The sequence below is a fragment of the Ixodes scapularis genome, unplaced genomic scaffold, assembly GCF_016920785.2.
Source record: "Ixodes scapularis isolate PalLabHiFi unplaced genomic scaffold, ASM1692078v2 PGA_scaffold11__112_contigs__length_91849675, whole genome shotgun sequence".
Taxonomy (NCBI): domain Eukaryota; kingdom Metazoa; phylum Arthropoda; class Arachnida; order Ixodida; family Ixodidae; genus Ixodes; species Ixodes scapularis.
The window spans coordinates 4,567,247-4,590,389 of NW_024609837.1; the positions used below are offsets into that span (position 1 = coordinate 4,567,247).

At 44.3% G+C, this 23,143-nt stretch overlaps 1 protein-coding gene across 1 annotated transcript in view; it reads right to left on the reverse strand.

The window, feature by feature from the left end:
- Window positions 1-1,149: 1,149 nt before the first annotated feature.
- Window positions 1,150-23,143, reverse strand: part of LOC8041175 (coatomer subunit epsilon) — a 32,731-nt gene continuing 10,737 nt past the window's right edge. Inside the window, exons 6-10 of the mRNA XM_029968548.3 lie at window positions 22,327-22,408; window positions 6,947-7,102; window positions 5,798-5,866; window positions 3,626-3,700; window positions 1,150-1,260 (exon numbers count right to left, since the gene is read on the reverse strand). Of these exons, the coding sequence (XP_029824408.2) occupies window positions 1,219-1,260; window positions 3,626-3,700; window positions 5,798-5,866; window positions 6,947-7,102; window positions 22,327-22,408 (424 nt within the window). The 3' untranslated portion in view covers window positions 1,150-1,218. The remainder of the gene's footprint in view (window positions 1,261-3,625; window positions 3,701-5,797; window positions 5,867-6,946; window positions 7,103-22,326; window positions 22,409-23,143) is intronic.

Genomic DNA, 23,143 nt, shown 5'->3' on the forward strand with positions numbered 1-23,143 from the left:
GTGTAAAAGCGCGACATCATGACTTCCGTCCATCTTTCGTCAACTAAATCAAGTGCTCTTGTAGTGTGCGTTCGTTGTTGTATGTTTTAAAGCTTTCAACTGTGCTCTGGCCTAAAGGAACAAACTATGCGGTGAGTAGAGGCGTTGTGAAATACATATTTGTACTATTTTTGCTTGCCGCCTACTTCTCTGAATATTAGTCAATCACTAATAACACAAAATTTATTTTGCTTCAAGTCTATTTCGGCGCACACCTGGCGCAAACTCTGGCGAGAATGGCACTTTGGCGCAAATGGCGCAGCACTTTCATTAGAGGAGTCTCGGTACGCAAAAGATAGCACCGAGATTAACTGATCCAAGAACGCATTCTATGCAGGACGATTGTTCCAGGTACTTCCGGAAAACTCGAATATTTCTTTTTAATGCATAAATATTAAACTTTACACAGAGGGGTGCACATTGTGGGATGAGAGACATATGTCGTACACAAAAATGCTTGTCAAAAAAAAAAAAAAAAAAAAAAAAAAAAAAAAAAAAAAGACACAATGAAACATATTAAGCAAGTAAATATCGAAACCGGGCAAAAAAGCGGGAAATTTTAGATTTTAGCCTGACGATTCTTTTTTTTTTTTTTTTTTTATTTAATGAGTATATATTCAGGTAGCTGCTATCACTTTCCGCTGTCTGTCGATGAGCACGCTAATCTTCCCCTCTAATGCAAAAAAATCTGTTTGTTTTAATCTCTAGGAAAACGCCCTTAATTCACGTGACGTCAATGTTCAAATGCAACCGGTGGATGCGTAAGGAAACAAACGTCTCGAGCGCCTAGCGCAGACCAAATCGACGAGACGTGCAGAAATGAAATAAAGCTACGGCATAATAAAGCCGCACTGGTTCCAGGAGTGCATTTCGCATCCCGACCGCAGCGCCATCGCATGGGGAGCGAGAGAAGAGTCTCTTCCTACTAGCCTTCCCTGTGCATAGTTCGGAGGTACGTAGAGCTGCCCAATTTGCAAGGGAGAACCACACATCCATTACCAGCAGCAGGAGCCAGTTGACAATCGGGGTTTTAAGCAAGAGAAGAAATAAACGTCACAATTGCGTGTAATGGACAGGCCGGCCTGCGGGCCGTGTAAACCAGAAAACGAGTTGACATCGCAAGTTTCTAGATTTAATTCAGGAATGCAGCATAGTGTGAGGAAACTTGGTCCTGTCTTCTCACGGAGCGTACTGTCGGCAAAGCCGATCAAACTCCTGTTCCTGAAATGAAAAGAAAGATTGGAACGTAGAATGTGAGCGATGAGCTCTGTTATACACGGTACCTATTAGCCTTCTCTGTTTCACAACACGTGGCTTTGACGTCATGTTGCTGTGGTGGGGCTGCTGTCGGCACGGCACATGTGCAGTCTCGCGTGAAAATGGTTTCCGCACACGCGGACTGCCCACACCTGGCGTGGGAGAGTGCGGGCTTGTTTCTAAGCGGCCTGTTGGTCTATAAAGTGGCATAATGCAAAGTAGTATTGGCTGATAAACGTGAAATGAGCAGCGTCAAGCCAAAATGGGTACATCGCCACGAAGTCTTGGGAGAGCATATGGATTGCAGGCACAGAATGAATTCTCTGTAGGAAAATTTTGTGCCATATAAGCTCCCGAACACAAACCCTAATTCCTCGTAACTTTCTTAGATTTAAAAAAAGGTGGCTCAATTTTGTAACGCTTTGTTTCCATGTGAGCATGTCATTTTTTCTGTACAATAAGTATACATGAATGATCCAACGACTTTTCCCCTACTAAAATACATTTTTGCATTGCCACTTCAATGCCAAATGAACTCGTTTGTTGGTGGTAAGAGAATGAACTCGCATGTTGGTAATGGTAAGAAAAGAACAAAAAATCGGGACAGGACACAACATACGGCATGAAAGAAGCGCATGTGTTGTCTCCCGCGCTGTTTGCTTATTTCTCCATCCTCGCACCATCCAAGCGTTACAAAATTTGAGATACCAATTCACTCAAGAATGAAAAAACTAGAAAATACATAGAAAAAAAAACGTTTAGCAGATATACATGACATTAAGCGGGGCATTTGACCACCACAACGTCTGCTCGTGTGCACTAGCATGAGCAATCGCAATTCTGCCCCAGTTACATTCCTGTGCGTAGTAGCAGCTGGGAAGCCACACTTGCGGTTCCGTAAAAGACGCAGCTACTATACACCTTTCCAAAAAAAACACTCCTAGGCCGCTGCTATGTTGCTGATGCTGAGGCGGCTGGTGCGACTCTCGCGCCCTCTATCAGCTAGAAATTTTCTGCCACTCTCTTGGACTGTGAAGACCTGCTCAGCGCTGTTCTCTACCTACGTTTTTGCGGTTTTGTATTCGACGTTTTCTCACCCTTCTTGAAATTTTCCACTTAATTCTTTTATGCGTGCTGCGTAACCTTTCTGTGTTATCCTCCATTGTGACAAATAAGGCTGGTAAGTGCCTGCCATTCAAGCTTTTCTGCTCGACATTCACGGGAAACGAAGGAGCCGTCGAACGGCGTCGAACGACCCTCGACGCGATTTTGCGAACATTGTTCCCCCCCTCCCAAGAATAATCCGCGTAGAATCCTCAGTCATCTCCAAAAATAGTTGTCCGGGTTAGGGTGGGAAACGGGTCAGTCGCATTCGTTGCTTTGACTTGGTGCTGTTGTGAAAAAAAGAAGCTCTCCCCAAAACGTGCCCCAAAACGAAGTCATCTTAGATTCTGTACGATCGTCAAGATGTGACTGTCGTCGACTGTGACTGTGTTATTTGAGATCTTTCTCAAATAAATTCTTTTTGGATAACACTGCATTGTGTGGTACGTACAATATATTGTTCGAATGTTAACACTTCCTTAAAATTGTATGTCCGTGTCCAGTCCATCGGTAAACACGTTATTTGTGAGCGTGAAAAATGCATGACTTTCGGCCCTCTTCTGTTGAAATTTATTTTTGACAGCTAAGTGCTTTATCATTTGTCATGCGGCGAATCGCGTGGAGCCGTCAAGGATTACCGTAAAAAAAACAAAAAAACTAGAACTATACATTCCGGTCGCATTCGTTCTGTTGCGCGCATACCCAACAAAAATAGTTTATAGCTTTTTATTGTTTTTTTTTTTTTCTTCTTCAAATGTGGTACAATGCTTTCTCAATGACCTGGGGAAAATACATGCACCATGAAACACAAAATACAGCGGGAAAAGACGAGAATTTGTCCACCAGCGGTGTTTGAAACCGCGCCTACGCAGGCTGCGCCCATCAAAATCACAGTCCACTCGGTTAGGGTTAGCGGGGATGCCGGTAAGAGTCTAGCCTCAAACCCAGTGACTGGGGTCGCGTGTTTCTTGGAAAGGTGTAAAACACCGACAGGATGAAAATGATGGGAAGTTTTTTCGGCTGCCCCGCCTCCAATGCAAGTTTCCCGTCGTCAGTAACAATCTGGCATCTCGTGAACTTGGCGCATGAGCGCGCAGCCAACACATATCCCCTTCAACCGCCTACCTTGCGTTGCACGACAGACGGTAACCCGCTTTACGCGTAATTCGCGCAAACGACCAGGCAACACAAACGTCGCCAAATGATGGGACACGAGCAACCTTACCTTGTTATGGTATTCCTGGACAAAGGGGTGGCTGTTGTTGGTGTCGCGCAGCTGGCTCAGCAGGCGGCTTGTCACCTGACCGACCGCAAACACGGGCGGTGTGAATAAGCGGTTGGTTTTGACACTTGCTCGTTCCAACGTCGAGCATCGCAGCACGGGGCGATGCTTCAGTAACCGTCCATGTGCCACAATGAGGCTTTTGAACCCTTCTAGTATCGTTAGGTTTACCATTCACCTCGGGGCCTCAGGTACTAGCTCGACAATTTGGCATGACCTAGCATCTTTGTTACCTGTCCTGCTGGCTTCTCAAAATCCTGGGTTCCAAGTGCTAGGGTGTGGATTTGTGACACTCAAGTTTTAGCCTATGCCTTACATATTCACTCGCGTTTAATTTGAAGTTTCCGATTCTGTTCCTGCCCGCTGTTCCTTTCATATATTTTGTCTTGGGGGTACCTCGATATCCCAGACGTTAGGTTATTTCTGTAGTTTCGTCCGAATACCGGACGGTTTTCTAAAGCCACTCGATGCAAATGCTTTCGAAGGCGTCCGGCCGCCGGCGACAGTATGGAGAGAACGCTATGCAATCATTTTTTCCACATTTCTGCCGACAGTAGATAACACTACTGATAACGTGCTCACAGTCTCAAAGTTAATGCCCGAAAACCTAGAAAAGCACAACAAAAAGATTGATTCTATCTGCACGTGATTTCAATTGCCACAATATCAATAGCCGATAGCGGGAACGGCAATTAAAAGAGACCTTCAGCCTACTGATGCGAATAACCACCTCTGCAAGGACCGTTGTTAGCTTCCGTTCCAACTAATGACACTCATCATAACATTTTCAGAGTTAGGAAAAAGAAGCATGAAATGCAAGTTTACCATGTCTGCTATCTGCAGTATGAATTCCCTGTATCATGCAAGTTTGTAGTGGGGGTAAGGTACCAAAGCGTGAATTGCTAACCTCATGACAACTGTTTACTCTCGTCCACAGTCTGTCTTTATTACAGAGTCTCCGAATTTATGCGACACGGCAAACCAATATCGTAGAAAGTGGACGTGGCAAACTCCCATTATTAGTAACTTGTCGTAAAGTACCGAGGAAGCGCCCACTCCACTTTCACTGAAGACTGGGTTAATCTAGGCGTGGGCGCTTGTCATGTCAAATCGGGCACTTAAAGTATACATTTGCAGAATTCCGAAGTTCGCGAAATGTTAATAGTGCGCACTTGAAGGAAGTGGACACTTCCGCGGATTTTACGGTAAGTAACTAGCTTGTGTGGTCCAGTACCGTAGGACCACTTAAGTTGAAATTTTGCAGCATTAGAGCCCACAAGTCAGTTAATAAATGTAGTGAAAGGCAATTTCCCCCAGACAAACAACTAAGTGGTAGAAGCATACATGCTTAATAACAATTTAGTGGGTGCAAGAAGAGTGTTAAAAATTTAAAGAAATATTTCTCTATTAACCATAATAACATTCCGGAAAAATAAAGAAAAGAATTGTGCTGAGCTAGGATATTTAGTTTTGCGGAAAGGGTTTTGCGGACAAAAGAAAAACTTCACAGTTAGTATCCCAATCATGTATTGTGCCACAGAGAGTGTCTAGTAGAGCAGAGTGCTGTTATTGAATTTCCTATAGTTTAAGGGGACACCAACTAAAATAATCTGCCTTATTTTTCACCCATATTTCAGGACAACACCTTCGACAGTGTACATCCACTACCTAATTAATTGCACTGCCATGCTCCGAAATAGTAAGGTAGTTGTTTGTTCCGACTGAAGACGTTTGTACTGAATAGTTTTCCCTTATTTGATTCCACAACCTCTATGACCTGATGTGATAATTGGATACCATACCACTAAATCAATAAATATTTATACTACATTTTTTTTTGTGAACATGTTACTTAAACGTTTAAGTAAAAAAAAAAATCTGCAGTCAAAATAAAAGAAATGAGGGCTGAAAGGTTTAAAGGGACACACCAGCTGAAATCATGCTTTATTTTTTATACACATTTCAGGACACACTAGCACTGCAACTTCCAGTGCATATCCACCCGCTAATTACACTACACCATAAAGAATGATGACTTAGACATTGGCTCATGCAGTACACTTAGTCCCTGCCCAATAAAACAAATAATTTCGTACAATGAAGACGAGCACTTACCTCTGGCGATTTTCCCAAGTGCTGAGAAAGCACCACCAGGTTTATCAATGTCTCAACATGATTGCTGTCCTGGAAAGTAATAAAAAACAAAACAATCATTGAAGCATTTTGCGGAACATGACAAAAATATATATATATAAAAAATCTTAGTACTTAACCAGTAACCATAATCGAAATGAGCGTAATGACAAAATAAAAAGAGCGCCTTTTCATCTGGCTGTCATTATTTTAAACTTATGTTAAGTGGCATAGGGCATTGCACCATTGTGTACCCATCTGGGCAATAATGACTGCACTCGGTTTCTTGCTGGGACCTTAATATGCAGCCTTTTAATGACATACGTATTAGGCCACATTTGTACTTGTTTGCATAGGCAGAACCTTATAGCAGTCAAAGGAGACTTGCTAGGGTATTACTACTGACATTCCCTGTCTTCTATATCAGTTTTAATTATTTTGTAATGACACCATTCCACTTTTGTTTATATATCTTAAGTTTCTGTATACCGTGTGTATCTGAAACCAATGAACTGCTTGTTGCATAAAAATAGAATAAACAATAAACATTAATAAGCAAACACTAATGACTCGATTCACGCCACACCGAACAACCGCGTTTCTGCAGTTATAACCCACAAAGCTGAAGAAACCGAATGTTGAAACAGAAACACGGTGTGCAAGATGCAACGTACACGCTTGCTTTTTCCACACTTACAGTCATGGGTGCCAACAGTACCATTTCAGCTGCACCACTTGTATGTCATGGTGGCTGCCATATTTTTCAAAATGTTCTTAACAGAAAAGAAATGCTCATATTCAAAATTCGTTAAAAGTTTCATTCTGTTATCTGTACATCTAGACAGGAAAAAGTTAGTCAGTCCCAGTAGATGTCCGACGTCTTCGCCATACATAGAAAATTTAGCCAGTGTGGTACCACCGCTAGACTGGGGGGTCTGTATTGCGCATCATGCGGAAGTGATACCTAGACGACCGCATGCTGGTACGATGCTCATCCAGATCGAAACGGGCAGCGGTGGGGATAGAGCCCAGGATCCCTGGGTTCTGCAGTGCGAGCTTTCGCTCCAAGTGCTCGGCCTCGCGGTATGCTGACAAAAGCAAAGCTGTATTAAGTGCGGTGAAGACAGTCACCTTCTCAATGGCCTCCTGCAGGAGCGCTTCAGCTTCCTCGTATTTTCCCTGAGCAATGTAAGCGGTCGCCTGACCATTCAGCAGCAGCGGCGTGCTGGTGTTCTTTTCAGCCAGCTCTTGGTAGATGTAGAAGGCCTCCTGAAGCTTCTCTCCACCCTGCAAGGAAGCCCAGAAACATACCCGGTGAGGGAAATGGCATTTGACCTTTGGTAGTAGGTTCAGTAGCAGGTTCAGTAGCAGGCAAAAGCTCGGTTCGGAGCAACCACTGAAGCCTTTGGAGCAGATGCCAACATCTGTTAGCATATCATTTGAGAATGAAAAAGGGATTGCATCTCTAAATGAGTTCATTTATGATAGTGATCTGGGGTTTCTCTTTGATGTTTGAGCATACCGTCGAGACCGGTTATAATGAAGTCAACGGGAATCGGAAATCAATTCGCTATATCCGCTATTTGGTTATAACCGACTTCGGTTATAATGAAGTGCAGAAGGGAATGGGAAATCGTGATCGCTTCGCTGTAACCGCTATTTCGTTATAACCGACTTTGTTATAACCGGTCTTGACAGTATTACTTATGACCGTTTGTGATAAGAATAGATTGGGCATAAAAGGCACACAGTCTTCTTAAATACACAGTCTTCTTAAACAAGTCACAATAGGTTTCATTTACAATGGGTATTTAAAATGGTTGAAAAGTGAATCATAGTGCAAAACTTCATTGAAATAAATCCCCCATTTTGTAGCCGATAATTTACTTATCCTGTAAATATAATTTCTGTAAAATGGAAGCAAGAACCAGCATATCCGCCGCTAACACACCTACCAATTAAAATGGGTCCGTAAGTTTAATGAGCATACAAAACTCAAGACTAATATCAAAAACTGCAAAACAACCATCCCAAAATACTGTAAAAGCCTACAAAGGTGACGTAACTCTTTAGCGGTGCAGGAATCACAGTAACACCAAAGTTTGCTGCTCTTTCGTTCCAGTGCAGCGATCGGCCAGAGCGGCTGATGCTCGGCATCAAAGGCTCTGGCCGGTTGATTCGCAGTGTCAAAGCGCGACGTCGTCGCATTCATCATTTTCTTGTATGTGTTCTTTCATCGGCTGAACCAATCAAGTACAGCGAATGCCCTGCGACTTGAGCTTTTAGTATCTGTGTTTGTCGTTGTACGTGTTCGAGCCTTCAACTGTGCCCTGTCCTAAGACGAAACAAACTATACGGTGAGTGAGACACTGACATTCATAACTGTACAATTTGTCTTTTCTTCTGCTACTTCTCCAAATATTAGAGTCAACCAATAATAAAATATTAATTTTTTTGCTTTATCTCAGCGCAGGTGTGGATTGGATTGGATATTTGTGGCACTAAAGTGCCTAAGGCTATAATGTGCCAGGTACATGAACTATCGCTGAAAAGGGTTAGGAAGAAGACTTCTAGTAGCAGATGATAGGATAAAACTACGAACATGAGGTGCGCATAAGTGTAAAAAGTATGAACACGAATTCAGGGACCTAAGAGAGTAGAATCACAGTCGCTGTAGAAGGCCAATTGCTTTCAGGAAATTAAAAACGCAAGAGTGTGGAATAAGAGGTTCGTCGCCAAGTAAAATCTTGATATGTAATGGTACACTCTTTGTATAACTGCAAAAACTGGTTACGGTGTTCTGGGCCATGTGCAGTAAAATATGATGTATGGTTAGATGGCTATGGCAATGCTCACACTCCGGGGCCCGTGTGTTGGTCGCATATGGCCAATCCTCAGACGGCAGAGAATCACCTCGTAAAAACGCCTGCAATGCCGGGCACTCTCCCCTTCTTTCAGCAAGTGCTTCACCATATGCAACTTGTTTACTTCGCGATCCCACTCATGTTGCCGTTTCTGCATTGCGGAACGTTTCTCCGCCTTGCGATCATCTTTTGGGTTTTTTCTCCCGTGTCCACAAAGAGTGTGATGGCAGGGCGAGCAGCCCGATCTTTGTCCTCGTTGCCCGGGATGCCAACGTGACTTGGCACCCAGCAGAAGATAATTTCATACCCATTTTTGATGGCTGAAATTATCTTGCAGTTGAGCAACTAAAGAGTTTGTGGCTAAATTCAGTGAAACAGGCGCTTTTCATGCTCTGAAAGAGTTTGTGTACGCCATTGAGCGACAAAGCTTTTTTTTACCTGTATATTCCAAGCAAGTAATAAACCGTGCAACTCTGCCGTTGAAATTGTGGCAGAAGGGTTGAGTTGTTTCACATGGCGAACAAATGCTTTAACCGTTGCACAACCAACAAAAGGATTGGTTTCAGTACTAGCTGTGTAAATGCTGAAGTGGTGCTGGTACTGGCTTTGTATTACAAAAAACTCTTGCCTCAGCACTTCATCAGGAGTGTCTTTCTTTCTCTGTTTTGTCAAAGTGAAGTTCCAATGAACGAGGGAATAATTCCAAGGAGCTGCAGAGCTTATGTACTTTCCACAGGAGCGCTTTGGGTCAAGGTCAAAGCCCTCTGCTGCCTCAGTGTGCCTCAATGCAAAGAAGAGAGGGACAATACCTGGCCTATCTTGAAAAGTCCTCTCAAACTTGATTTTTTATCAGATTCAACACCTGGATGGAGAGGAACTGATTTCACTCAAAGTGAATACATAAGCCCCACAGCAAAACATCTTTTCTCTAGAGAATATTCATCAGCCTCTGCATAGAGGCTGGCCATCAGAGGTGCGGAAATCACCGGTGGCTAGCTGCACCCCCTGATCACGAATGGAATTCTGCATGTTCGATGCTGATGTTTAGGCTGAACTATACACAAAACTGCCATAATCGAGTCGGGACCAAACTACTGGGCAGTAAATGCGCAGGAGACAGAGTCGATCAGAACCCCAAGATTGATGGGACAACACTTTGAGAATGCTGAGTGATTTGACACATTTTGACTTTAATTCCTTAATCTGCGAAACAAACTGCCATCTTCAATGAATTTTTCTTTGAATCTTTGAATTCAAGAAAAGACCTAGAAACTTGTGTTCACTTTTCACCATGATAGGAAGTTCACAGATGGCTGATGGGAAACTAAACCGAAATTTCAAGCTCACAAAACAAGGCTGGCAGGAGGGACTATGCAAAACCCAAAAACATCACTCATACAGCAATATCTCTAATGGATCGCCGCATTTTTGGAAAAGAAGTGAGCGATTGAACACGGCCGACGGAACAAAGCACGTCACGATTCCCATCCCCTTTCCTCCTCGCTACGCCCCATCGAGCTGGTGAACCGAAGCGAGGAGGAGAGAAGCGAGGCCGGTTCTCCTCATTCTCAAATTCTCTCGGAGGACAATTACGTCAAAGACCTCGCTTGATTGCGCTTTTCTTTTCCAAAAGTATGGCCGTCCGTTTGAAATAGTGATGTGCGAGTGATGTTTTGGAGTTTGTAGCATCCCGTTCAACGCCTTTGCGGCCTTATTTCGCGAAATCCAAGTTTCGGTTCAGTATCCCTTTAAGGAAGGCTCTAGAAAAATGGTTAAAAATAGATGGTTCAGGATCGGGATGCAAACTTTGAAAACCGAAAAATCGTGAAAAAGTTTACGTTTAGAAAACCATATTTTTGGGTTGCATATCTCATAAACTACCTTCTCTGTAATTATCAGCACCTAATACAACGAGAAAATTTTTAAAAACAAATATTTACAAGGCCTGGGTGGGTAGTGTACAAGTGACGGTCAAACATCAAATCAACCTCAACTTCATGCGCTTGCCGTTCTTGACGCATTTTACCAACGGCCACCATCTTGGTCTTGTTTTGACGGTGAATTTTGTTCTCTTTCACTTTCCGGCTCCCCAAAATGGCGTCGGCCTCGTGGTTATGGCTTGTTTGCTGTTCTTCCACGTCGCAATTGCGACAACGTGACTGGACAGAGCGCGCGCTCGAGGAGCGTGCGACTTTTATTGGCTAGGACACGATTTCTCCGCTCACGAAGCACTGCTTTTACTTCATTCCTTCCGTTGTCGCCGCTCGCGTCGTCTGCTCTCGGCAGTGGTCTGCTTGCTCACGCCCTCACTTTGTCAGCTCCGCTTCATTTTTCGCCAAATTTACGATCGTTTTCTGACCTTTCTTTCTTTTCTTAAACGGAACTCGAAGGGACAGAAAAATTTTTTCCGTTTATCAGAAGTTTCATTTAAGCAAAGTACATAAAATGAGTGAAATATGACTTTATTTCACAAGCATGATGTCCAGCTAATGTAGCTGACTAGAAAAAAGAGGTAATGGCAGTTTGTTTTGCATTTTGTAATCGCTTTTTGACGAAGTAGGTGTGCATGCCTTGGAGGTTGCGCAGAAATTCCGCACAGCCTTCAGATTCAAAGTAGCGCTGCAAGAGAGCAACAGCCTCCCTCGCTGTGCAGTCTGGCACTGCAGCAGGACCGGGGTCACTGCATTCCACCTCATCTTCACTGGAGCTCGAGGCCTCCTCACCTTGAACTTCAGCTACCAGCTCTTCAATGCTCTCTTCACAGCATGTGGTGATGTTTGCATCTAACGTTTCATAATCTTGTCGTGTGAAAGAAGTGCAAGAGACCAGCTGACCGAAAAGGATGTCAGCATCAGCCGCATCAGCATCAGCAGTATCCCCTTCCTCCTCTGGAATGACTTCTTGTCTTGCGAAGCCAGCGTGGTGAAAGCATCTTTGCACGGTTGAGACTTTAACTTGCTCCCAGGCATAGGTCAGCATGTGAAGTGCCGAAAGCAAGTTCACACTATAGTCTTTCCCACCGTCTGCACAAAGAAGCATTCGGTGGAGTAGCTGGCGGCGGTAGTACACTTTCAGGTTTTGAATAACGCCTTGGTACATTGGCTGGATTACTGCAGTTGCGTTCGGTGGCAGGAACTCAAGGATGATGGACTCAAGCCCATCCGCTTCACCATGGGCGGGGCAGTTGTCTACAATAAAGACGACTTTCCTGCCCTCACAGCCAGGTTTCGAAAATCGTTTAGTCATCCACGCTTTTCCGTTTGCATAATAAGTGAAGGGCAGCTCCCGGATGCCTTTAAAACACACCGAGGAATGGCGCCCACTGGATACATTGTCCTGCTGCTTCTTTTGTCCTTGTAGTTTTCCACGCTCTGCTTTTCTTTGCTGCTTTCTTCGACTTTGCAGTACCACACCCTTGAAACAACGAGGGTTTTGCGCTTTTCCCACTGCCACCAGCCTCAACTTCTCACTGCCGTCCATATTGGCACCTACCAGCACTGTGATGCGCTCTTTACTTCGCTTACCCCCAGTACAGGTTTCCCCTTTGAAGGTGAGGGTCTTGGTCGGGAGTGCCTTGTAGAACGGTCCCAGCTCGTCGGCGTTGTATACATCTCGTGCTTCAAAGGTTTGCAGAATTTCTTGCAACCGCCCCTGCTGCCAGTTGCTACAAAGGTTTCTGTTAACTGCTGCACTTTCCCCAGAAATAGTTTTAAAGACTAGGCCGTGGCACTTTTTAAAATGGCTGAGCCAACCGTCGATCATTTTGAAGTTGTCAATTCCCAACTGAGACGCAATCTCTCCAGCCTTTTCTTCGAGAATGAGGCCGCTGATCGGGAAATTAGCACTTCGCGCGCGCTTAAACCAGAGAAAAAGGACGTTCTCTATTTCCTCAAAAGGCGTCTTTCGCATCCGCCTTCGGTCGGTGGCAAAGCTTCCACGCTTTACAGCGTCTTGAATCTTTTCTTTGTGCTTTGATATCCTTGAGAGTGTAGACTTCGGGATATTGAACTTCTTTGCAATCTCAGTCTTCGAGAGGTCACCACGATCCAGCTCTTGAAGGATCTTCATTTCCGTAGCAAGTGATATCGCTTGGTGCGGCCGCTTTTTTACCGCTCCCATCACAACACGGCAAGCGGACGCTGGTTGGAACGACTGAAGTTTGCGTACTCGATGGTAAACGTGACGTGCAACAGACGAGGCGCTAACCCTAATGGCGGTAGAAAGACTGGATTGGATTAAGGTTGCCTTATTATAATGGCTTGGATGGATGGATGGATGGTAATTGACCCAGAGCCGTATATGTAGAGAGTTTGGCCATTCGTTGGGAAGTATAGGAGACAAATGAGGAGGCGCCATTGGCCGAAAGCGGGCTGGGCGTGTTCCAGGGCGTCTTCAGAAATTCGAATGTGACCAACCAGAAGCCAGAAATAATACCCTGGCGGTGGTCGCGAGAAACAAACCTGATAACTGCAATGGAGTAACTCTCAATGTCTGAAAATGTGGTACACGTGATGTTTCAATCACAATAATCCAAAATGATGGTGGAAGAGTGCGAGTAGCGGAATGATCGACATAATCCGTACGCCAAGCGCCGAGGGCCGGGAATTTGCCGTCCGAGCGGTCACACTCTGTCCGCGCAAAACAGATTTGCGCGGCGCATTCGTTTCTTACACCTTTCTGCATGATCATGATCAAAACAACACATGCACCCTATTTTCAACCACGAAGAGTTACTACACTTCACTCTTACGTGCTTATTAAAACCATATATGAACATAGACTTTCGATCAGAACTGTTTGCCACTACCACCACTAGGGGATTCTTTTCGGCTTCTGGTTGGTCAAGAGAGTATGCCAAGCCCTCTTTCCGACTCTGCCGCATGCCCTGACTCTACCCGCGCCTCCCATTGACCAAACTCTCTACATATACGGCTCTGAATTGACCCCGTAAGTGATGACGTCACAACATGGCGTCTGGGTTCAAACAAACCGTTGCTAAGGGTGTTGCTATGGACTAATGCATGGAGACTCCACATGAGGCTGGATTTTTGCTTACAAGTAAATAATTTTTTTGCAGGCAACCTAACTTCTTCATATCTAATTATGAAGATGTTCTTGTCATCTCAGTGTCATCAAGCCCGTGGTATGCCTTGGAGGGAGCGCGCTTGCCGCAAGTTTCCGTGCTGCCACAACCAGACATCTACTCCTCCCGGCAACCTTGGGTTTCTGCTGCACTCCCAATCGTCGCGTCGCCTCAGCACAGCAGTCCAACGGCATCGACATTGACATCGTCACTGGATTTAAACTGCCGGCACGCCCCTCGGCCCTTCAGTGGGCATGTGGAACAGCCAGTCATGCAGTCAGCTAACGCTTTCTGCTTTTTCTTCGTACAGGTTGGTCCGTTTCCCTCTTTGCATTGTAAAAAGTCCAACAACCTCTGTCTTCTGGTGTTCCCATGCCCACAAGTGCTCTTTTCATGTTCTTGCGAATGTATTTCGGGTCTGAAGCTTCTCCTGTCTGGTGATATTGAACTTAATCCTGGCCCAGATAAGAAAGAAGTTCAGACAAAAGAGATGAGTGAGATGCTTGTTTTACTGAGAGGCTTAAACGCTCGTCAGGCAAATTTTGAAGCTGGACAGAACCGAATCATGGGGGATATTCAAGCTATCAAGACTGGGCAAGAGTCAATTGAATTAATGGTAACCGATATTCAAGGGAGGCTTAGTACTGTGGAAGCAAAGATAGCCAGTTTAGACAGTTTGGAGCGTGAGTTGACAGATGTAAAAGAAACTGTAACCTTCCTGTCACGCGAGAACGCCAGTCTGCGAACACGTCTTGATGAATTTGAGGACAGGTCTCGAAGAGATAATCTAATATTTTACGGTGTTCCCGACTCAAACTCTGAGACCTGGGCTGTATCTGAAAGCAAAGTGCGTGACATCATTGCAAACGAAATGAAGATCATCGTTCCCCCTGAGGGTATCATCCGTGCACATAGGCTCGGTCGTGTTTTTAACCCCAGTAAATGTCGGCCAGTTTTAGTGAAATTCTCATTATTCAAAACGAAAGACCATGTTTTTTCCTCCAGAGGCAAACTGCGCGGTAGTGCCACTTCCGTCGCAGAGGATTTTTCCCCTGCCACTCGTCTTGCTAGAAGAAAGCTGCTCGAATTTGCTAAGGCTCATACACAGTCTTTTAGTCTACGCTATAACAAAGTGTTTTTTGATGACAAATGTTTTTCTTACTGCGCGGCCAGCGATGCCGTTTGTGAGGTCCGCGATTTTATCACGCCGAGCACGAGTTCCATTCGTGTTAATGCTGACCCTGTGGTTGATTTGTCAACGTCATCACAATAACATAACCTGATACGGAACAATCCTAGTCCTTATCTTTCAGTGCTTTTCACCAACATTCGAAGTGTTCTTCGCAATCGTGATGACTTGTCTTCAGCCATCGATTCTTCACTCGCCGACATTGTTGTACTCACTGAAACTTGGCTATCTAGTGTTGTACGCAACAGCGAAATTTTTTGTTGCGAGAAGCGTTTCTCTTTTTATCGATGCGATAGGCTATCTAGGCGTGGTGGTGGTGTCATAATCGCGGTAAATGATAGCATTGAGTCTTGTCTTATCAACATTGTTACATCTCTCGAGTTTATTGGCGTGCGCTTGCGTTTTAGCCATAAACAGGTTATTTTGTGCGCGTGCTACCGTCCTCCCAATGCCACAGAAAACTTTTTTATAGATTTACACGATGCTCTGAATACAATTCGTACAAGGTTTCCTGCCTTGCCTTTGTTTCTTTTGGGCGATTTTAATCTCCCCGGCATTGACTGGTCTGGTCTATATCCTACCATATCTTCAAATTCTGCTGCGTGTTCAGAGTTTTTAAGTCTCTGCTCCGATTTTTCGTTAACGCAGATAGTTACTAGGCCGACTCGTGTTACGGCAACTTCTGAGAACGTGCTGGACCTTATTCTTTCTACCGCGCCTGATCTTGCATCCTCTCTTACGTATCTACCTGCCATCAGCGATCACTGTTTACTTCACTTTCACCTAAGCGCTCCTGTATCTGCCTTTGCAAAAGCGAAGAATAACTCTTTTCTTGATTATGGCAAAGCTGATTTTGAGGGTATAAACCGCGAGTTAGCGCAATTTCTTGACTTCTTCCTATCCAATTTTTCCGAACGCTCTGTCGAGGTTAATTGGACAATGTTCAAAAATAAAGTCAATTCCCTTATCAATTCTTTCGTCCCACGTCGCTTTCTTACTAATAGCTCCACGTCCCCATGGTTTAATAATGCCTTGAAAAGACTTTCAAATAAAAAGAAACGCCTGTTCCGCACTGCTAAGCGTGCAGACACTGTTGAGAGCTGGACGGTTTACCACAACACAGAAAATTTATACAAAAATGCAATTAAGGACGCCAAACAAACTTTCTTCAGCCAAACCTTGCCCCGTCTGTTATCAACTAGTGTCAAAATGTTTTGGAGTGTTATTAATGGCAAGAAAGACAAGGCTATTTTGCTTTATGACTCTGATGGCATTGTTATGTCTGACGATGACTCTGCGAAAATCCTTAATGAGGTGTTTGTTCAATCGTTTTCTAGAGATGTAAACTGTTCTATTGTTACTTACCCTAATCATGATTTCTTTCCAATGGACCCGCTTGTGTTTGATTTTGATGGCATTGTTAAGCTGATTGACAACCTCAAAGTGTCTTCATCATGTGGTATTGATAATATTAACACTAAGTTTCTAAAGCATACTAAAATTTACAGTGCAATTTTTCTTACTAAGATTTTTGAGCAATCTATTCTTACTGGTGTCCTTCCTGAAGATTGGAAAACCGGCAAGGTGGTTCCACTTCATAAATCAGGCGACAAACACTGCCCCGACAATTATAGACCCATTTCCGTAACCAGTACTCCTTGTAAAATGTTAGAGCATATTATTTATTCACATCTTGTTAAATATCTCGAATCCAACTCTTTTTTCTCGTCCTCACAGCATGGCTTTCGTAAATTTCTTTCTTGCGAAACACAACTTCTCGTCTTTACTAACGATTTATTTTCATTACTTGATCATGGATCCCAGGTTGACTGTATTTTTCTTGATTTCAGCAAAGCATTTGATAAAGTTTCTCACCAACTACTACTCTTCAAGCTTAGCAGACTCAACCTCGACCCTCAGATACTAACTTGGATTGAGTGTTTTCTTACAAATCGTTCACAGTTTGTTCATGTAAATAACTCTAATTCTTCAGTGTCTTCTGTTACTTCTGGCGTCCCTCAAGGCTCCGTTCTCGGTCCTTTGTTATTCCTCATATACATCAATGACTTGCCGTTGTGTGTCTCATCATCGCTTAGTTTATTCGCGGATGACCGCGTTATTTATCGTAAGATTACTAATGATTCTGACTCTCTCCTTCTTCAAAACGACTTAAATGCTGTTCTTGATTGGTGCAAGCTGTGGTCCATGACACTTAATACTAAAAAATGTAAAACAATGAAAGTGTCTCGCCGTAACACTACGCCTTTTATCTATCATCTTGATAACGTTTCTTTAGAATGTGTGACTTCATATAAATACCTCGGTGTGCATATTACTTCTAACCTCTCCTGGCATATTCATATTAACCACATCATTGCTAATGCCAATTCTATGTTAGGCTACCTAAAACGTAACTTTTCTCTAGCACCAGTTTCTCTCAAACTAATATTATTCAAATCTTTGGTTCGCTCAAAATTAGAGTATGCAGCTTCAATCTGGGATCCTGGTCAGACGACGCTCACTTCTCATCTCGAGTCAGTTCAGAACCGCGGCGCTCGTTTCATACTTAACAATTATCACCGTACAGCTAGTGTATCATCCATGAAATCTCTTCTCTCCTTGCCACTGCTTTCTTTGCGCCGTAAGTGTTCTCGTCTATGTCTTTTCTATAAAATATATAATTCTAACCCCATTCTTAAAGAAAAGCTCTTCCTCGTCCCACCTTACGTTTCTCCACGCATTGATCATCAGTACAAGGTCGGCATTCCTCATTCTCGAACATCAGCCTATCACGAATCTTTCATTCCTAGGACATCACCAGAGTGGAACCACCTTCCGGCGTCATTAATATTATTACCCTCGTTAGATGTGTTTAAAAGTGCTGTTACTAATTATTTTTGCGAAAGTGACCTGTGACCTATTCCATGTCTTCTATTACTGTTTGTTGTTTTTTTTTTTCACTCGCTCCCCTCTGTAACGCCCCCAGGGCCTTGAGGGTATGTAAATAAATAAAAATAAATAAATAAATAAATAAATAAATATTGCAACAATGAAAGCCATTTCTGAAGTATTACACTCCGCTTTGCTTTGGTAGCAGCGACACGATAGATTTGCTGGCCTCTGTTACAGTCGGCGTCTTATTGAATGGCATCGGTAAACAAGCGACAAAAACAAGTGCATTTCCGTGGCCGTAGAAACCTCCGCAATGTGCGTTTTTTTTTTTTTTTTTTTTCTGTGAAGAACCCAGCTTAGTTCAGAGGGGTGAAAATGCCGTAAAAGCAAACCATGTCATGCAGATCATCTAGGATGACGACCTGAAGTGCGTTACCGGCGCAGTGTAGGCCAGTATGAGAAACAAATCGAATGCCGTCAAGGCAATTAGTTTATTATTATTAATATTAAGGTTGTCAGGTTATATTCAAGAATTCGATTCTATCGCAATCTTTCAGTAACCATCGCTCCAGGTGCGACGCACCCTCCAATAGCGCGAGTCCATAAACAAAATTTGGGATCCCGACGGATCGCGCAAAGTGCTTTTCTCACAGGTGCACCGAGATCTTTTAGCGGACGATCATCTTAATCGACGCCCAAAATTTCGATAAACCATATTTCGCCTCGCACCCCACTATGAATTCTTATAAGTGTCTGAAACTCATTATATTTCAAACAAGTGCAATATCAGAATACTGTCTTTATTCACATGATCCAAACGACATGTGGCAGACGGCATACTTCTTGCATTCATCGTCTGCTGCAGGCATCGGGACGACCGAAAGTTGCAGTCGTGAATATTTCAGAAACAAGCGATTACCGGCACACTTCTGTCAAAACACATATGACATTCAAGCTCTCTGTATCTGTGACTTTTAGAAGTTTAAATCCTACTCCCGATTTTTGACCGGTCGGGTTTTCGTAGTGAAACCTAGCCACATGTATTTGTCCATAACAACGGCCCTAGCAACGGTTTGTTTGGACCCATGACGTCACACTAATGGAGTCAATGGCTGTACCCTTTGTAACGAGCGGCACCTTGCATCACCTAGCCTAACATTTTGTCATCCCTTTTTTTTTAATATTCATATAAATTTTGCTCTAACACAACCCCTTTCCCTTTTAAAGTGTCCTCCGTCTTGGCTATTGCGTACTCCATGGTTGTGAGACTGCTGTAGCGATTTCCGATGTCCGCGGTCGCCATGGGTAGTTTCGGTCCCGTTTAACCGAAGTTAGCAAAAAAGGGGGTTCCGATTACCCGAAGAATTTATCATTAAATACATAGAAACCAACCGAAACAACCTTTAGAGTACCGTTTATCCGAATTTTCTGTTTAAGCGAGTTTCGTTTAATAGGAGTCCACTGTAGTTTCATGTAGCGTGCCCGTCTGCTCTGTGGTCGCACATGATGCGAGGTTCCAAGTACAAGACGGTGCGAGCATTCGGCGTGCGGAACTGGCCCACGAAGTTACTGCGGACGGTGAAGCTGGAAGTATCTGCACAGCGTGCCGTCCATGGTGATTAAGTCAATGTTGCCAGTGATGGAATTCCTGTGCCATCAGCTCTTGCCGAGAAAGAATGCATCGCCCCGCTCACACACGGAGTATTGAGAGTGTTGACCGTCATGGTTCTACCACAGATTGCGGGTCCCAGCGCCGGTCTTTTACCTGCCGCACTGAGTGGAAACGTGTCGTCCAGCACCCATGTGCGGACGCATTTCCTGACGCGCGAGGAGATCAAAGCAGGATCTAAACGTCGTGATATTGCTCAAGCCGAACTTGGAGCTGTGCCAGCAACCCAGAGGAAGTTTGAAGCCACGCTGCCCAATCCCACACCTGCCTCTGCACGAGCGAATGTGCAAAGTTCTGCCTCGTTCAGATAGATGTTTTGAGCAACTTGCTCTGCTGCACAGTGTGCAAGCATTGCTCGGGAACTGGACGGACTGTTCAAGAAGGCACCAAACTCGGACTTTCAGCAGAGCTCAAGGTCTAAAGCCTCCATCGTGTCATTCTTTCAAGTTCCTGGACTTCACCACGCCAACAAGACTCGAGGGCCTCCGAAGTCAACATTGACTCCATCATGGCGATCAAGTAGATAGGAAAGGGGCAGGCAGCTTTCAATGACTTTTGGGCAGCTATGAACGTCTCCCACAGAGGTTTCCACCACAAGACGTTTCAGGAGCACCTGAAAAAGATCTTCAGACAGCGAAAGGAGCTGTCCATGGACAAGTTTTATGCTGAGTCAGCTTTTGCGGTGAAGGCAGCCTGTCAGAAGATGAACCCGGGGTTCTGCAAGGATATCACTGTGGTGTACAACGGCACATGGCACAAGAGAGGGCACACATCTCAAATTGGAGTCGGGTCAATCCCAAAATACCACACAGGCCTCATCTTAAACGCCAAGGTTTTATCCAACCTCCGCCTTGGGTGCTAAACAGCACTCAAACCTGGAGATCAAAGGTATGACAGGTGACGCATGCATCATGTCTGCCAGGAAAACACAGACGCCAAATCCGGTAGGATGGAGGTCAAGGCAGCCCCAACCCTCTTCAAGCGCTCTGTCTCCAAGCCAGCCTGCAGTAAACGGCACTCGTATCCGACAAGGACAGCAGGACCTTCTCTGCCCTTACAGAAGATAACGTCCATGAGCTAGTCCCCTTCGAGAAAGAAAAGTGTTTGAGCCATGTCGAAAAGAGGATGGGAACGGCACTGCGCAACCTCGTCCAGAAGAGCGACAAGCTGTCGAGCGGTAAGGGCAGGTTGATGAAGGCCCTCATCAACAAGCTCACCGACTACTATTGCTGCGCCCTCCGGGAAAAACTCCAAGGATGTGGCAGCGATGCGGCGTGCTGCTATGGCCACCTACCATCGTGTCACGACGACTGACCAGGAGCCTCACCATGAACTCTGCCCAGAGGGAGCTCAAGCATGGTGCCGTCATAGAGTTGCCGAGGCAAAAGGTGAGCCACAGCCCCAGCACAAGCACAAACTCCCAGGCTATGTCGCTATGGCTATGCTGCTTGTTTACCAACGCCTGTCGCAGGTTTCTCTGCTTCGAAGCTGCTTGGGAGCAAAAACACAGAATGCATCTGAGTCTTTCCACTTGGTTCTGTAGTCTCTGATGACTAAGGAACAGCATGCGTCGCTGATCGCTGTCAAAACTGCAGTGCATGAAGCGGTGTTGAGGTTCAACGCTGGCTGCTATGGGGCAATGGTACAAATCTCGGTCGCAGTGGGACTCCAGTCGGCCCATCTAGTCCTCCAGCGAGCTGCTGAAAAAAAATGCCCTACGTCTGTGCAAGGCCAGCAAACGACATCCAGAGGAGTTGGATAGGTGGGAAAAGAAGAAAGTGCGCAAGGACACTTCGGACCACTCTGCAGGGTCGTGCTAAAGCCGAAAATCTGTGTACAACTTTCAAATGCTGTTTTCTCAGAATGGATTCTTTCACTGCCGTGGCTGCTCGTCCCAGCGATATCTCATGAACTGCTCAATGAATTTTCATACTGTATTTTTTTATTCGGCTCCTATATAACTTTGCGAGGGCATAACAGAGCCCTCTTCTTAGAAAACTGTGTCATAAATTTATGATAAAAGATCGAGACAAAGAAATAAAAAGGCTCTTTTATGCCCTGAGGATCCTATTTGGGGGGTCACCATAACGAATTGTATACTGCCACTACCTTTTTACTACCTTTTCAAATTCTGCAGGTCTTGGATAAGGTGGATATGGATGATTTTGATAAATATTATAACTTAAGAAATAATATTCAAAGATCTATGAAACTTTAGTTACTCTTATGTCTGTGTTATAAGCACACCCAGTAAATATCGCTCAGATACCTCTAGAAATAAGAAAGTTCATAATCATTCCCCACGTCCTCCCTTAAAGGGAAACATTGGGTTCTGTACTAGAGGAAAAACACCAAAATAGTCTTCAATTGGCTTCCAGAATCACGAATACTGAGATTATTTTTCAATTTGGTGCACGAAGGCTACTGAAATTAATTTTCAAAGTATCACTGAAGCCCCTCTTTCCCGGGAACGTGACGTCACATCGGGAGTTTTCGGAATCTTCACTCTCGCGCATCATCGGCGCCTGTCAAAGCTATGCACGTGCACTCTTGACATTTTCAAAAAGGTCAGAAAAAGACATCACGAATGGTGTCAGCATGGGGAAATACACCTGGCAAGCCTGTAATTGCCCGAGCTACCCACACGAGTGACACGCGCTGGCGGCCCAACTATCCTCGTATAACATCACGCCTGGTCGGAGGTTTTCCGAGTTTAGCTACATCTTCCAGGAAAACGAACGTGATATTCAAATTCACCTCTAAATTTTTTTTTTTTTTTCGAAGAAGCGTTTGAAGAAGAACAGGGTGGCTCACAATGTACAAGTTGACCCAAGCCTGTGCCAGCTGCGTCAGCGTAGCGTCGTCGTCTTTCTCCTGCATCCGCTTCAACTCCTTCCTGTAACGCAAGTCCCAGTTTTACGCACACACACTTGCACAAGCAACAAGTTTTCACATTAACCCTTGAAGTGCTGTTTTTTTGGTTTTCTTTCTGTATGCATGTAATGCTGTAGCATGCTTTGTCAAAAAATATTCATTTATCAATGATACATTGTTCTATGGGCAAAAAGTTAATTGAGATCTGTATGATTCCAACCTAAGACACTTTTCGAGATATGGCAGCCTGCAGTGGCACCTTGACCTTGTGCCTCGAGGCCATTCTTTCTAAGGGCCTTGCTCGACGTTACGTTTTTTTGTTTTTGTTGAAACAGTAACTTTTCTGTTTTTTCAGTAATCTAGTTCAGAGCTAATTAGTAGTTTCTAGATCTCGGCATTCGACATGAAGCGAGAGGTTGAACAACATAGATTAGTCGTCCTGCAACTAGGAGGCGTACCAAAACCAAAAGCGTGTAAACAGTCACGTTTGTGTGCCGTCAAAAAGCGACACCACAAAATAAAACACTGCCTTTATTGCCTGGTTATGCATGGCACCACATGTAAAAGAAAAATTATAGCCCAGTTTAAGAGTGGCAGAACGCAAACAGAAACTGTAAGCACAAGGGAGTGCGTCCGTGTTCACTTGGGCATGGCACTCGGAGAGCTAACATAGTAGAGTACTATTTATTTATTTCGGTATATTTTAATGCCCCTCAGAAGAGGGGTATAGACCCTTTCAAATATTCTGTCGAAATTT